A 14,930-nucleotide genomic window follows, 5' to 3' on the forward strand; every position below is an offset into this window, starting at 1 on the left:
TTGTTGGCCAATAATGCATCTTCTCTCTTTCAGGGACCCTATTTACAACACAGGCCATGGAGTTGGAAGCCTCGAGGCCACTGGTGGATGTGTTGGTAGAAGCCCGAGATCATGGTTCACCGAGTCTCGCATCCCTTGTAACCGTACAAATCCTCATAATGGATATTAATGACCATTCTCCGACCTTCCCACAAGAGCAATACACGGCTACAGTTCCCGAGGACCTTCCACTCGGGAGCACTCTTCTGATTCTAGAGGCCACGGATGCAGACCTGACTCCAGAAAACTCAGTGCTGGATTATACCATTCTGAGCGGCAATGCTGGAAATGTTTTCCAGGTACAGGGTGGAGTGCGCCTGTGGAACGGTCACTTTCAGCACATTGCCTCAGTCATCTTGATGGACGTCCTAGATTTCGAGACCATTCACACTTATAACCTGACATTGGGGGCATCTGACAGAGGTGTCCCCCAACGAAGCCACTCTGTCCATGTCCTCATCTCCATATTGGACATCAATGATAATCCTCCAATATTCCCACGGCCGGATTACAACGTGCTCCTTAGCGAAGCTGCTCCTGTGGGGGCCGAGGTGCTCCGGGTCTTGGCGCAGGACTCTGATTCTGGTGACAACGGTATGATACATTACAGAATCACATCTGGAGATGAGAGCCGGCTTTTCCAGATCAACGAGGCGACAGGGGCAATAAAGCTAGTCCGCCAGCTGGACAGGGAGAGGCAGGCTACGCATACCCTGGTAGTCCTGGCTTTTGATGGCAACAGTGGTCAAGCCAATTTTGCTCTGGTGCCTGTTACTGTGGAGGTGCGCGATATCAATGACAACAAGCCTTACTTTCCAGTCCAGATTCTGACCACCAATATTAGAGAAAACCGGCCAGCAAACACCTTGCTCACGGTCATTCATGCCATTGATCTAGACACAGGCATGTTTGGTCAGCTGCTCTACTCCGTTCTGGAGCTCCCAGCAACAGAACCAGGTCTGCTCACTGGCAAAGATGTGTTCTCTGTCAACAGGACTTCAGGGGAGCTGCTGTCGCGGCAGAGCTTTGACTATGAGCGGAGCAAAGCCTTCAATATGATTATAAAAGCAACGGATGCTGGAAACTTTTCAGCAACAGTCACTGTGCAGGTCCTCGTGACTGGGGAAGACGAGTATGACCCTGTGTTTGTGTCCCAATACTTCAATTTTGAGGTGCCAGAGGGAGCTGCTAAAGGTCAGACCATTGGGCGTGTTCAGGCCACAGATGAAGATGAAGGAGCTGATGGGGTGGTTCTTTACTCATTCTCCAAATCATCCCCATACTTTGGGATCAACGAAACCACTGGTTATGTTTACTTGAAAGTAGATGGTCAAAGACACCGTTCTGGCCGTTCCAAAAGAGAGACTAGGGAGATGACAGTGGAGGTCCATGCCCACAGCCCATTACCATCTTCCCGTGTTGCTGTGGCTCAGCTTACTGTGGACATCACTCACACTTCATTTGGTTTGGCCCCTGACCTGAATTTGTTACTCATAGTATCTGTGGCTTCTTCATTGGCAGTGGTGGTGGTACTAGCTGCAGTAGCCATTATTCTGGTGGTTTGTAGGTCTCGGGGGGCACAGAAGAAACGACAAGAAGCTGATGCCCAATTGGACAATTTACAAGGCAGTACTTTGCAAAGGATTGGGCATGACAAATCTGCACTCGGCGGTGGTGATCGCATTTATCACCAGACTCTTCCAGGCTACTCCATGGAATCTTCCACCGTAGATGGCTCGTATACTAGAGGAGGGTCTCTAGACCCCTCACATTCCAGTGGTCGTGGATCGGCTGAAGCTGCTGAAGATGATGAAATCCGTATGATCAATGAATATCCTCGAGTTGCAAGTATTACATCCTCCATGCAAGAGCACATATCTGCACGTGGACCTGACTCTGGAATCCAGCAAGATGCTGACCAACTGTCTGATATCTCCTGCGACCCCTCCATGGATAGTGGGCAATGGTTCAAGAACAAAAAGGCTTCTTGTCAGTCACAACTTTATCGAGATGATAGCGGAGGAGGTGCTTTTATGGGGGTAGGTTGTGGACTTAACATGTCTCATCCCAAGGACTACACTTTCCCCGAAGATGGCAAACCATCCGTGGAAGGCTCTCTGACCGCTATTGTGGCTAGTGATGAGGAGTTGCGTGGCAGCTACAACTGGGATTATTTACTGAATTGGTGCCCTCAGTTTCAGCCGCTGGCCAGTGTGTTCATGGAGATTGCAAGGCTCAAGGATGAGTCAGCATTGAGAAGACCTTTCCAACCAAAGCCCAAAGCCATTCCTCAACCCCGCATTGATCCACCTCCTCTTATCACCTCTGTTGCCCACCCCGGTGCGAAAACCGTGCCCCCTAAACCTGCTGCCACTAGAACCTTCCCTAATTTCTCCTCTCTACGTCGTTCCCCTATAACTCACGAGGCATCCCTTTCAAGCTCAGCTATACCACCCAGCTTCTCGCCATCTCTGTCTCCACTGGCAGCTCGCTCTCCTGTTGTGTCCCCTTTTGGTATCTCGCAAGGTCCATCAGCATCTATCCTTAGCACAGAGCACAGCCTTGACCCTGCTGGTGATGGGGAGCTAAGCATTTAGTAACATCCAACCGTCCAGGAGGGTACAGGACACCTAAGAAATAGAAGAGAGTTAAAAACCAACAGTAGTCAGGATTGGTCAGAAAGTATTTTATGGAAAGAGGCTAAAACTTTAAAAGACATAAAATCTGCCTAAAATGGAAGATAAAGACGATGCATCATGCGGTTTAGGACAAACCTCTCCCTGATCAGAGCTATTTTTGGAGGCTTTATTAATAGGTAATTCTTCTATGGTATATCCTTCTCGTGCCCCCTCTGTTGACCAGGGGTAGCCTTACGTGACTGGTGCAGCGTACAACGAAAGAGTTGGGTTGGAGACTTTTAGTCTAATTTCTTCTTGTAACGTATTCTTCAGCAATACCGCTGTCCGACGCAGTCCTGCCCCACACTGGCAGCTACTTTCCTTTCAGCATCTTCTCCGCATCAGGCAGGACCTGCTCACCAGCAGCTGCATGCAGCCAACAAAGGAAGTGACCAGGCTGACGCCACTGGAACAGGTGCTGGCATTAAAGACATGTGACCCAGACAAGAATGTGATGTCACGTGTGATACATTTAGTGTGAAGGTGATAACTTAGTAGAACATACTATGTATTATGTATTACTGCATTTCCTCATGTTATGTGACCCTCAGTGGCTCAGGTGGCATAGACAGAAGGCAGGTGATGATGGGTGTGAGGAGGGGTACATATAATGTGTCTCTTGGTTGCAGATAAGGATTTGGATCTTAGAACACATATTGCAAATCTCAGTAAAAGCTCATTAGACATAACCAATTCCCCAATGGCCTTGTGTGATGAGGTCACATTAATGCTCTCTACAGATAGTGCTTGTTTGCAGGGCTCCTTCCCATGGGAGTTCTGGGGATGCTGAGAGGTATCCGCTTGGACTTCTCTGCCGCCTCCCTACTGTGTGACCAGCGGCTCTGCGCATGTGACCTCAGAATCTGGTGACGGGACTAATGAAGTACTGTAGCAAACAGTATTTACTGACCATGTAACAGCTGCAGCCCTAACACCGGAGCAATGCTGAATTGCTCCGTACAGAATATATCCTGTGGGTTGGATATTTGATCATTGGGGGCTATCCAACCCCCTTAATATTGCTTCAGTATAAGATACAGCCCATCCTATACAGACATGGAACACTACACCCCAACATGTCCTGACCGCTGACCATAATACATCTATTACACCCTATACAGACATAGGACACTACACCCCAACATGTCCTGACCGCTGACCATAATACATCTATTACACCCTATACAGACATAGGGCACTACACCCCAACATGTCCTGACCGCTGGCCATAATACATCTATTACACCCTATACAGACATAGGACACTACACCCCGACATGTCCTGACCACTGGCTATAATACATCTATTACACCCTATACAGACATAGGACACTACACCCCCAACATGTCCTGACCGCTGGCCATAATACATCTATTACACCCTATACAGACATAGGACACTACACCCCAACATGTCCTGACCGCTGGCCATAATACATCTATTACACCCTATACAGACATAGGACACTACCCCCAACATGTCCTGACCGCCGGCCATAATACATCTATTACACCCTATACAGACATAGGACACTACACCCCAACATATCCTGACCGCTGGTCATAATACATCTATTACACCCTATACAGACATAGGACACTACACCCCAACATATCCTGACCGCTGGCCATAATACATCTATATCACCCTATACAGACATAGGACACTACACCCCAACATGTCCTGACCGCTGGCCATAATACATCTATTACACCCTATACAGACATAGGACACTACATCCCAACATGTCCTGACCGCTGACCATAATACATCTATTACACCCTATACAGACATGGGACACTACACCCCAACATGTCCTGACCGCTGGCCATAATACATCTATTACACCCTATACAGACATAGGACACTACACCGCAACATGTCCTGACCGCTGGCCATAATACATCTATTACACCCTATACAGACATAGGACACTACACCCCAACATGTCCTGACCGCTGGCCATAATACATCTATTACACCCTATACAGACATAGGACACTACACCCCAACATGTCCTGACCGCTGGCCATAATACATCTATTACACCCTATACAGACATAGGACACTACACCCCAACATGTCCTGACCGCTGGCCATAATACATCTATTACACCCTATACAGACATAGGACACAACACCCCAACATGTCCTGACCGCTGGACATAATACATCTATTACACCCTATACAGACATAGGACGCTACACCGCAACATGTCCTGACCGCTGGCCATAATACATCTATTACACCCTATACAGACATAGGACACTACACCCCAACATGTCCTGACCGCTGGCCATAATACATCTATTACACCCTATACAGACATAGGACGCTACACCCCAACAGGTCCTGACCGCCGGCCATAATACATCTATTACACCCTATACAGACATAGGACACTAAACCCCACCATGTCCTGACCGCTGGCCATAATACATCTATTACACCCTATACAGACATAGGACACTACACCCCAACATGTCCTGACCGCTGGCCATAATACATCTATTACGCCCTATACAGACATAGGACACTACACCCCAACATGTCCTGACCACTGGCCATAATACATCTATTACACCCTATACAGACATAGGACACTACACCCCAACATGTCCTGACCACTGACCATAATACATCTATTACACCCTATACAGACATAGGGCACTACACCCCAACATGTCCTGACCACCGGCCATAATACATCTATTACACCCTATACAGACATAGGACACTACACTCCCAACATGTCCTGACCACTGGCCATAATACATCTATTACACCCTATACAGACATAGGACACTACACCCCAACATGTCCTGACCGCTGGCCATAATACATCTATTACACCGTATACAGACATAGGACACTACACCCCAACATGTCCTGACCGCTGACCATAATACATCTATTACACCCTATACAGACACAGGGCACAACACCCCAACATGTCCTGACCGCTGGCCATAATACATCTATTACACCCTATACAGACATAGGACGCTACACCCCAACAGGTCCTGACCGCCGGCCATAATACATCTATTACACCCTATACAGACATAGGACACTACACCCCAACATGTCCTGACCGCCGGCCATAATACATCTATTACACCCTATACAGACATAGGACGCTACACCCCAACAGGTCCTGACCACTGGCCATACTACATCTATTACACCCTATACAGACACAGGACACTACACCCCAACATGTCCTGACCGCCGGCCATAATACATCTATTACACCCTATACATACATAGGACACTACACCCCAACATGTCCTGACCGCTGACCATAATACATCTATTACACCCTATACATACATAGGACACTACACCCCAACATGTCCTGACCGCTGGCCATAATACATCTATTACACCCTATACATACATAGGACACTACACCCCAACATGTCCTGACCGCTGACCATAATACATCTATTACACCCTATACAGACATAGGACACTACACCCCAACATGTCCTGACCGCTGACCATAATACATCTATTACACCCTATACAGACATAGGACACTACACCCCAACATGTCCTGACCACTGGCCATAATACATCTATTACACCCTATACAGACATAGGACACTACACCCCAACATGTCCTGACCACCGGCCATAATACATCTATTACACCCTATACAGACATAGGACACTACACCCCAACATGTCCTGACCACAAACCATAATACATCTATTACACCCTATACAGACATAGGACACTACACCCCAACATGTCCTGACCACTGACCATAATACATCTATTACACCCTATACAGACATAGGGCACTACACCCCAACATGTCCTGACCACCGGCCATAATACATCTATTACACCCTATACAGACATAGGACACTACACTCCCAACATGTCCTGACCACTGGCCATAATACATCTATTACACCCTATACAGACATAGGACACTACACCCCAACATGTCCTGACCGCTGGCCATAATACATCTATTACACCGTATACAGACATAGGACACTACACCCCAACATGTCCTGACCACTGTACATAATACATCTATTACACCCTATACAGACATAGGACACTACACCCCCAACATGTCCCGACCACTGACCATAATACATCTATTACACTATATACAGACATAGGACACTACACCCCAACATGTCCCGACCACTGACCATAATACATCTATTACACTATATACAGACATAGGACACTACACCCCAACATGTCCTGACCGCTGGCCATAATACATCTATTACACCTATACAGACATAGGGCACTACACCCCAACATGTCCTGACCACCGGCCATAATACATCTATTACACCCTATACAGACATAGGACACTACACCCCAACATGTCCTGACCGCTGACCATAATACATCTATTACACCCTATACAGACATAGGACACTACACCCCAACATGTCCTGACCGCTGACCATAATACATCTATTACACCTATACAGACATAGGACACTACACCCCAACATGTCCTGACCACTGACCATAATACATCTATTACACCCTATACAGACATAGGGCACTACACCCCAACATGTCCTGACCACCGGCCATAATACATCTATTACACCCTATACAGACATAGGACACTACACTCCCAACATGTCCTGACCACTGGCCATAATACATCTATTACACCCTATACAGACATAGGACACTACACCCCAACATGTCCTGACCGCTGGCCATAATACATCTATTACACCTATACAGACATAGGGCACTACACCCCAACATGTCCTGACCACCGGCCATAATACATCTATTACACCCTATACAGACATGGAACACTACACCCCCAACATGTCCTGACCGCTGACCATAATTCATCTATTACACCCTATACAGACATAGGACACTACACCCCCAACATGTCCTGACCGCTGACCATAATACATCTATTACACCCTATACAGACATAGGACACTACACCCCCAACATGTCCTGACCGCTGACCATAATACATCTATTACACCCTATACAGACATATGACACTACACCCCAACATGTCCTGACCGCCGGCCATAATACATCTATTACACCCTATACAGACATAGGACACTACACCCCAACATGTCCTGACCACTGGCCATAATACATCTATTACACCCTATACAGACATAGGACACTACACACCAACATGTCCTGACCGCTGGCCATAATACATCTATTACACCCTATACAGACATAGGACACTACACCCCCAACATGTCCTGACCGCTGGCCATAATACATCTATTACACCCTATACAGACATAGGACACTACACCCCAACATGTCCTGACCACTGGCCATAATACATCTATTACACCCTATACAGACATAGGACACTACACCCCAACATGACCTGACCGCTGACCATAATACATCTATTACACCCTATACAGACATAGGACACTACACCCCAACATGGCCTGACCGCTGACCATAATACATCTATTACACCCTATACAGACATAGGACACTACACCCCAACATGTCCTGACCTCTGGCCATAATACATCTATTACACCCTATACAGACATAGGACACTACACCCCAACATGTCCTGACCGCTGGCCATAATACATCTATTACACCCTATACAGACATAGGACACTACACCCCAACATGTCCTGACCGCTGGCCATAATACATCTATTACACCCTATACAGACATTTGACACTACACCCCAACATGTCCTGACCGCTGGCCATAATACATCTATTACACCCTATACAGACAGAGGACACTACACCCCAACATGTCCTGACCGCTGGCCATAATACATCTATTACACCCTATACAGACATAGGACACTACACCCCAACATGTCCTGACCGCTGACCATAATACATCTATTACACCCTATACAGACATAGGACACTACACCCCAACATGTCCTGACCGCTGGCCATAATACATCTATTACACCCTATACAGACATAGGACACTACACCCCAACATGTCCTGACCGCTGACCATAATACATCTATTACACCCTATACAGACATAGGACACTACACCCCAACATGTCCTGACCACTGGCCATAATACATCTATTACACCCTATACAGACATAGGACACTACACCCCAACATGTCCTGACCACTGACCATAATACATCTATTACACCCTATACAGACATAGGACACTACACCCCAACATGTCCTGACCACTGACCATAATTCATCTATTACACCCTATACAGACATAGGACACTACATCCCGACATGTCCTGACCGCTGGCCATAATACATCTATTACACCCTATACAGACATAAGATACTACACCCCAACATGACCTGACCACTGGCCATAATACATCTATTACACCCTATACAGACATAGGACACTACACCCCGACATGTCCTGATCGCTGGCCATAATACATCTATTACACCCTATACAGACATAGGACACTACACCCCAACATGTCCTGACCGCTGACCATAATACATCTATTACACCCTATACAGACATAGGACACTACACCCCAACATGTCCTGACCGCTGACCATAATACATCTATTACACCCTATACAGACATAGGACACTACACCACAACATGTCCTGACCACTGGCCATAATACATCTATTACACCGTATACAGACATAGGACACTACACCCCAACATGTCCTGACCGCCGGCCATAATACATCTATTACACCTTATACAGACATAGGACACTACACCACAACATGTCCTGACCACTGGCCATAATACATCTATTACACCCTATACAGACATAGGACACTACACCCGACATGTCCTGACCACTGGCCATAATACATCTATTACACCCTATACAGACAGGACACTACTCCCCCAACAGGACCTGACCGCTGACCATAATACATCTATTACACCCTATACAGACAGGACACTACACCCCAACATGTCCTGACCACTGACCATAATACATCTATTACACCCTATACAGACATAGGACACTACACCCCAACATGTCCTGACCACTGGCCATAATACATCTATTACACCCTATACAGACATAGGACACTACACCCCAACATGTCCTGACCGCTGGCCATAATACATCTATAACACCCTATACAGACATAGGACACTACACCCCAACATGTCCTGACCACTGGCCATAATACATCTATTACACCCTATACAGACATTGGACACTACACCCCCAACATGTCCTGGATGTAATCAAAATTAAAATTAAGGATGCACATTGTTAGGAATACTATGTAAAAAAATTGCACCTGGTAATTTTTCTACATCCTAAAGGGCTGCATATAAGAAGGTCATTATACTGTAGTTTAAGATAACATAAAATATATGTAGTCTGCATCAATGATTAGGATATGAATATATTATGAGCTTATGGTGTAATGCGCCCAGGAAAGAAGTTTTACCATGTAAAATGTGCCCAGAACAGAAAGTATATGGTGGAACACGTGAACTAGACAGGAAGTTTTCTGGTAGAACACGTGAACTAGACAGGAAGTCTGTGATGGAAGGAGTGACCTAGACAGGAAGTTTTCTGGTGGAACGCGTGAACTAGACAGGAAGTCTGTGATGAAACCCATGACCTAGATAGGTAGTTTTCTGGTGGAACGCATGAACTAGACAGGAAGTTTTCTGATGGAACGCATGAACTAGACAGGAAGTCTGTGATGGAACCCGTGACCTAGATAGGTAGTTTTCTGGTGGAACGCATGACCTAGATAGGTAGTTTTCTGGTGGAACACATGAACTAGACAGGAAGTTTTCTGGTGGAATGCGTGAACTAGACAGGAAGTCTGTGATGGAAGGTGTGACCTAGACAGGAAGTTTCCTGGTGGAACGCGTGAACTAGACAGGAAGTCTGTGATGGAAGGAATGACCTAGATAGAAGTTTTCTAGTGGAACGCGTGAACTAGACAGGAAGTTTTCTGGAGGAATGTGTGACCTAGACAGAAAGTCAGTGTTGGAATGTGTGACCTAGACAGGAAGTTGGTGGAGGAACATGTAACTAACAGAAGGAGTGCACCAAAAAAAAATTGTTTGGCAAATGATAGGCCCAAATTGAATGAGATACTGTATGTTAAAGTATCCGTTGCAGAATTATGCATGATGCCCATTAGTCACCCAGGCAGAAAGCCTCATCTCCAACCATGTCATATATTTATAGTGAGAGAATACATATCACTGCTGCCGTAAGTCTAACGCCTTCCAGCAATATACTGACTTACTGTATACTGTTCTATAGGAGGTTATATCATGTCCTGTATATACGTTCTGCATGGAACACTTCCAGCACTTCCCCCCAGCCACCGTCACACCGCTCCCTGCAGGCTGTCACCGCATGCACCTTTATGGCCCAATAAAGTAGTCAGTGCACTTATACAGATCTCTTTACCTACCTGTCTAAAGTCAGGGAATTTAGGATCCCTTAGATTAGAAAATGAAAGTGTGGACCATGCAGAATATATACTCAGTTCTGTACTCCTGCGTCAGCGGGGTGATTCCGTGATCTGTGTTTGTCTTGCTGGGGCCTGTACCCTGATGTCACTGCGACCGCCCTCCCATGCACCCCAATGTGTGTTAAGTACGGTACCTATCACTTTATATAAAGTAATAAGGATGCGAGAAGGGGCGCAGGCCCCCCCCCCCTACATGTGTGTCGTATATATTGCAGAGTCTACATGTTCCTGAGGACATGTACCACTTGTGTGTATTCCCTTCTCCATTATTTCACAGTATTGTTAGCCGTGGGAGATCCCAGCACCACATTGCTCCCACACCAGTTAGTGTAGAGGGGGTGCTAGGTCTAGCACCTCCAAATACCTTTGTGTTGTATAATTGCACCCCTCTTATTTCCCCCTGCGTTGCCCTGCAGCCTCCCTGCCCTCTATTCTTTCACAAAGTGACGTTGTGGAACTTTCCCTCATATGACAGACCCTGCACTTTCTATGCTGCCATCTCCACTTTGCACCCATCTGTCCAAGCTATAAGATGGTTGAATATTTCCCATCATGCCCTTGCAGCTAATGTCACTGGGCCAAGAGTGAGAGGAGAGTATTGGTAGCCCGCTCCTCGCCCATCAGTAGTACAGGAGAGTATTGGTAGCCCGCTCCTCGCCCATCAGTATTACAAGAGAGTATTGGTTGCCCGCTCCTCACCCATCAGTATTACAGGAGAGTATAGGTAGCCCGCTCCTCCCCCATCAGTATTACAGGAAAGTATTGGTAGCCCGCTCCTTGCCCATCAGTATTACAGGAGAGTATTGGTAGCCCGCTCCTCGCCCATCAGTATTACAGGAGTGTATTGGTTGCCCGCTCCTCACCCATCAGTAGTACAGGAGAGTATTGGTAGCCCGCTCCTCACCCATCATTAGTACAGGAGAGTATTGGTAGCCCGCTCCTCACCCATCATTAGTACAGGAGAGTATTGGTAGCCCGCTCCTCACCCATCATTAGTACAGGAGAGTATTGGTAGCCCGCTCCTCACCTATCAGTAGTACAGGAGAGTATTGGTAGCCCGCTCCTCGCCTATCAGTAGTACAGGAGAGTATTGGTAGCCCGCTCCTCGCCCATCAGTATTACAGGAGAGTATTGGTAGCCCCCTCCTCGCCCATCAGTATTACAGGAGAGTATTGGTAGCCCGCTCCTCGCCCATCAGTATTACAGGAGAGTATAGGTAGCCCGCTCCTCGCCCATCAGTATTACAGGAGAGTATTGGTAGCCCGCTCCTCGCCCATCAGTAGTACAGGAGAGTATTGGTAGCCCGCTCCTCGCCCATCAGTATTACAGGAGAGTATTGGTAGCTCGCTCCTCGCCCATCAGTATTACAGGAGAGTATTGGTAGCCCGCTCCTCGCCCATCAGTATTACAGGAGAGTATTGGTAGCTCGCTCCTCGCCCATCAGTATTACAGGAGAGTATTGGTAGCTCGCTCCTCGCCCATCAGTCGTACAGGAGAGTATTGGTAGCCCGCTCCTCACCCATCAGTAGTACAGGAGAGTATTGGTAGCCCACTCCTCACCCTACAGTATTACAGGAGAGTATTGGTAGCCCACTCCTCACCCATCAGTATTACAGGAGAGTATTGGTTGCCCGCTCCTCGCCCATCAGTAGTACAGGAGAGTATTGGTAGCCCGCTCCTCACCCATCAGTAGTACAGGAGAGTATTGGTAGCCCGCTCCTCACCCATCAGTCGTACAGGAGAGTATTGGTAGCCCGCTCCTCACCCATCAGTAGTACAGGAGAGTATTGGTAGCCCGCTCCTCGCCTATCAGTAGTACAGGAGAGTATTGGTAGCCCGCTCCTCGCCCATCAGTATTACAGGAGAGTATTGGTTGCCCGCTCCTCGCCCATCAGTAGTACAGGAGAGTATTGGTAGCCCGCTCCTCGCCCATCAGTATTACAGGAGAGTATTGGTAGCCCCCTCCTCGCCCATCAGTATTACAGGAGAGTATTGGTAGCCCGCTCCTCGCCCATCAGTATTACAGGAGAGTATTGGTAGCCCGCTCCTCGCCCATCAGTATTACAGGAGAGTATTGGTAGCCCGCTCCTCGCCCATCAGTATTACAGGAGAGTATTGGTAGCCCGCTCCTCGCCCATCAGTATTACAGGAGAGTATTGGTAGCCCGCTTCTCGCCCATCAGTATTACAGGAGAGTAGTGGTAGCCCGCTCCTCACCCATCAGTACTACAGGAGAGTATTGGTAGCCCGCTCCTCACCTATCAGTATTACAGGAGAGTATTGGTAGTCCGCTCCTCGCCCATCAGTATTACAGGAGAGTATTGGTAGCCCGCTCCTCACCCATCAGTATTACAGGAGAGTATTGGTAGCCCCCTCCTCGCCCATCAGTATTACAGGAGAGTATTGGTAGCCCGCTCCTCGCCCATCAGTATTACAGGAGAGTATTGGTAGCCCGCTTCTCGCCCATCAGTATTACAGGAGAGTAGTGGTAGCCCTCTCCTCACCCATCAGTAGTACAGGAGAGTATTAGTAGGCCGCTCCTCGCCCATCAGTATCACAGGAGAGTATTGGTAGCCCGCTCCTCACCCATCATTAGTAAAGGAGAGTATTGGTTGCCCGCTCCTCGCTCATCAGTATTAAAGGAAAGTATTGGTAGCCCGCTCCTCACCCATCATTAGTAAAGGAGAGTATTGGTTGCCCGCTCCTTGCCCATCAGTACTACAGGAGAGTATAAGTAGCCCGCTCCTTGCCCATCAGTATTACAGGAGAGTATTGGTTGCCCGCTCCTCGCCCATCAGTATTAAAGGAAAGTATTGGTAGCCCGCTCCTCTCCCATCAGTATTACAGGAGAGTATTGGTAGCCCGCTCCTCGCCCATCAGCATTACCCCAGCCTATGATGCACCAGCATTTCCCCAGCCTATGATGCGCCAGCATTTCCCCAGCCTATGATGCGCCAGCATTTCCCCAGCCTATGATACGCCAGCATTTCCCCAGCCTATGATGCGCCAGCATTTCCCCAGCCTATGATGCGCCAGCATTTTCCCAGCCTATGATGCGCCAGCATTTCCCCAGCCTATGATGCGCCAGCATTTTCCCAGCCTATGATGTGCCAGCAGTTACAGGTGTCTGTGTTCTCCCAGGTGTCCAGCACAGAAGATTTACCCTCCACATCGCAGCTCATGAACAATATATTTCAGATCCTTATTTATTATACTCCAGAGAAACAACAGCGTTGCTTCATTTTCTATGTATTTAAGCCTGTGTTGGGGAAAAGGGGATGTATGTCATTATTGTATTACAGGGTGGATATTGGGCACGAGGGGGGCACTGCTATGTACCCTACCACCCCTTCGTGTTACCAGTTCACAAGTGCCAACTTTTATACAAACTTCCTTTTTACATGTGGAAATCTCTTTGTAATAAAGTAAATGAGAATTCTGGAGTCGCAGTGAGTGTCTGTTACAGGTGGGGTGTACGAGGGGATGGGGAGATGGGATGTGGGTCCTGGTGGTGAGGTTCTGGGGTGTAGGAGACTGAGGTGGACATTCCTGGTGACTTAGGGGGATGGTCTGGTGACTAAAGGGGATGGTCCTGGTGACTGAGGGGGACAGTCCTGGTGACTGAGGGGGACGGTCCTGGTCAATGAGGTGGAGGGTCCTGGTGACTGAGGGAAATGGTCCTGGTGACTGAGGGAAATGGTCCTGGTGACTGAGGGAAATGGTCCTGGTGACTGAGGGGGACGGTTCTGGTGACTGAGGGGGAAG

General features: G+C 47.7%; 1 protein-coding gene across 1 annotated transcript in view; it reads left to right on the plus strand.

The window, feature by feature from the left end:
• DCHS1 (dachsous cadherin-related 1) overlaps window positions 1-14,604 on the plus strand; it is a 108,102-nt gene extending 93,498 nt beyond the window's left edge. Inside the window, 1 exon segment of the mRNA XM_083170616.1 lies at window positions 34-14,604. Within this exon segment, the coding sequence (XP_083026742.1) occupies window positions 34-2,636 (2,603 nt within the window). The 3' untranslated portion in view covers window positions 2,637-14,604.
• The last annotated feature ends 326 nt before the right edge of the window (window positions 14,605-14,930 follow it).

Source organism: Crinia signifera, chromosome 2 (genome assembly GCF_055691185.1).
Source record: "Crinia signifera chromosome 2, ASM5569118v1, whole genome shotgun sequence".
NCBI classification, from domain to species: domain Eukaryota; kingdom Metazoa; phylum Chordata; class Amphibia; order Anura; family Myobatrachidae; genus Crinia; species Crinia signifera.